This window comes from Mandrillus leucophaeus, unplaced genomic scaffold (genome assembly GCF_000951045.1).
Source record: "Mandrillus leucophaeus isolate KB7577 unplaced genomic scaffold, Mleu.le_1.0 Scaffold484, whole genome shotgun sequence".
In the NCBI taxonomy this organism is placed as follows: Eukaryota; Metazoa; Chordata; class Mammalia; order Primates; family Cercopithecidae; genus Mandrillus; species Mandrillus leucophaeus.
This window is the reverse complement of record NW_012105187.1, coordinates 21,156-23,496: the sequence shown is the minus strand read 5'-3', so window position 1 is coordinate 23,496 and position 2,341 is coordinate 21,156. Positions and strand designations below refer to the sequence as shown.

The 2,341-nt window shown below is 42.5% G+C and overlaps 1 protein-coding gene across 1 annotated transcript in view; it reads right to left on the bottom strand.

Moving 5' to 3' along the window:
* The window catches only part of RGSL1 (regulator of G-protein signaling like 1), a gene marked incomplete at its 5' end in the record, with an annotated part of 100,374 nt that overhangs the window by 82,649 nt on the left and 15,384 nt on the right, over positions 1–2,341 (bottom strand). Inside the window, one exon of the mRNA XM_011995362.1 lies at positions 1,877–2,038. Within this exon, the coding sequence (XP_011850752.1) occupies positions 1,877–2,038 (162 nt within the window). The remainder of the gene's footprint in view (positions 1–1,876; positions 2,039–2,341) is intronic.

The following is a 2,341-nucleotide window of genomic DNA, read 5'->3' as shown; positions in this document are numbered from 1 at the left end:
ATTCAGGTAGAGCTCGCAGATTCTGTCACCCAGCAAGTGACGAAAGATTGCATTCCCATTGTTCTTGTTATTCACAAGGACACTGAGGAAATGGTGCAGGTCCTGCCAAAGGTCAAGAAGTTGGATCTCCACTTTCAAATTCAGCTTCTTCAGGTGGTCCCGGAAAGGGTTTCCTGCATAGGAGTCAGCACACAAAGCCAAGTGGATGTATCCTAAAGAGAAGCTTTGCTTGATGGCCTTCTGAATTGTCATCTTGGAGGAGTGATGGATGATGGGGGTGATGGTCCTCAGGTGAGTAGAGACCTTTGTCTCAAAGAGGCCTTCCATGTGGAGGTGGCTCTTGGCTTTATTCTTCATGCTGGATTTTTTTGCATAATGCATATCCTTTTCCAGGGAACTGATTCTTGTTTCCTTTGAAGAAGCCATTTTCAGGAAAGGCATTTGTATAACCACTTTCTCTTGAGGACATGTCTCCTGTAGGGGCGTACCAATAGTATCTGGCTTGAGGTCCATTTCCAGAGACCAAGAATCAGGATCTACCAATTGCCACATCTTCCTCTTGGCTTTCCTGCTTGAGTACCGTTTATGAGAGTGGTGGCACCTCTGGATGCTCATGTTCAGAGGGAGCCCTCCTACGTGGGTGTAGCAAACGCTGTATAAGCGAGTCTCGTACTCCTGCATCAGACCATGGCATGCTTCCTCCTTGGCCATGGTCATCTTGGTGTGGGTGTAAAAGTTGGGAAGCCAGTAGCTCTGGAGTTTGAACAGAGCCACTTTCTGCATGTGGCTCAGGATCTCCCTCCTAGTGGTTGACTGGTTGGGATGCCAGATGGAGATGCTCAGGAGGGACTCTGGAAATAATACAGAGAAATGATGGGTGAAAATGATGTGATGATGGCAGTGATGATGATGTTGGAGAGGTTTTTAAATTTTTTCACATGTCTTTGTATAGCATTTTATTAGTTCCTCACACAATCCTGGAGTATGAAGAGTTAAAATATAGAGTCGACACATTTTTATGGTTTTCTCGGCACACAGTGATCCCTTTATCTTATTCTCCACAGAAATAAGCCATGTTATGGGATTCTTCTAGTTGCTTTTTAGACTATTAAATGTTACTTCAAAGAAGAGCAAAAGCACAAGAAAAATGATTAAGAACAAGAGACATCTATGTCTGAACAGGATTTTTGATGAAGAGGTTTGGATAAGTAGAACTAGCCCTGATTTAATGTTGTCAATTCTCAATTACCTATGTGAGTAGAGAGGAGTGTGAATAATGCCAAACTGTACATCTTTTGGAACATATCTGTATTCAAGTTCGGAATGCCTCCTCAGTTAATCAATGAACAAACAAATATAAATAAATCTTATGTTCTATAGAAGAAGTTGACAAACTTTTTATGTAAAGGGCCAGCTGGTAAATATTTTGGCTCTGTAAATCACATAAAATTTCTTTCTTTTTTTAAAAGCCCTATAAAAATGTAAAAATGGTCTTAGCTCACAGGCCACATACACTGCATTTGGCTGGTGGGTTGCAGTTTGTTCTAGAGAATCCCAATTAAAAAAATAAAATACAAAAGTATGTAGGCTTAAATGTTACAGGTGCTTTTCAAGTATCCTGCCCCAATTCCTCCTCCTTTCTTCCATCAGCCTTCATTGGCAGGTAATATCTCACAGAAAGGCAAGTGCCAGTTTAAAGACAACTGGTGTCTTTCAACACTTTCCTGGTTAAGGGTTGACATTGCCACTAGCATCTCTGATACATCAAAGATGGAAAGAAGGTGGGGTTTCCTGCAAAGAAGGAGACTGAGGATTATCAGACACTGGATTTACTTTTTTGTTGCATCCCCCCCAAAATATGCTTTATAATTCTTACTGATGTTCATGTTGCAGAGGGTTACCACCCTGGAGCCCTCCTGCAGATGGGTGGCCCTCAGCATGAGGAGGAGGGACAGATAGTAGTCTCTCACTTCCAGGTCCATCTCATCTATGCTCAGGATCTTCTCAGCAAGGATCCAGAAATCCACCAATTCTTCACCTACAGGTGAGACAGAAGAGGCACAGAGCTATACCCTAGTTTTGCCCCTTTGGTGGTTGCATCTGGGTGAATCAGCTGACATCCCCCACCAGCCTGTTCCACTGCATCAATCATCATTCCTGGTGATTGGTTCAAGGTATCATCTCTAGAAAAGTTCTACTGTGGGGGAGAATTGGAGGCATGGGGAGAAGAGGCTTAATGCATGGGAATCCTTTGACTTTTTGTTGCTGGTGTTAGAAAAACCATCACTGATCCTGGCTAACACAGTGAAACCCCATCTCTACTAAAACAATACAAAAAATT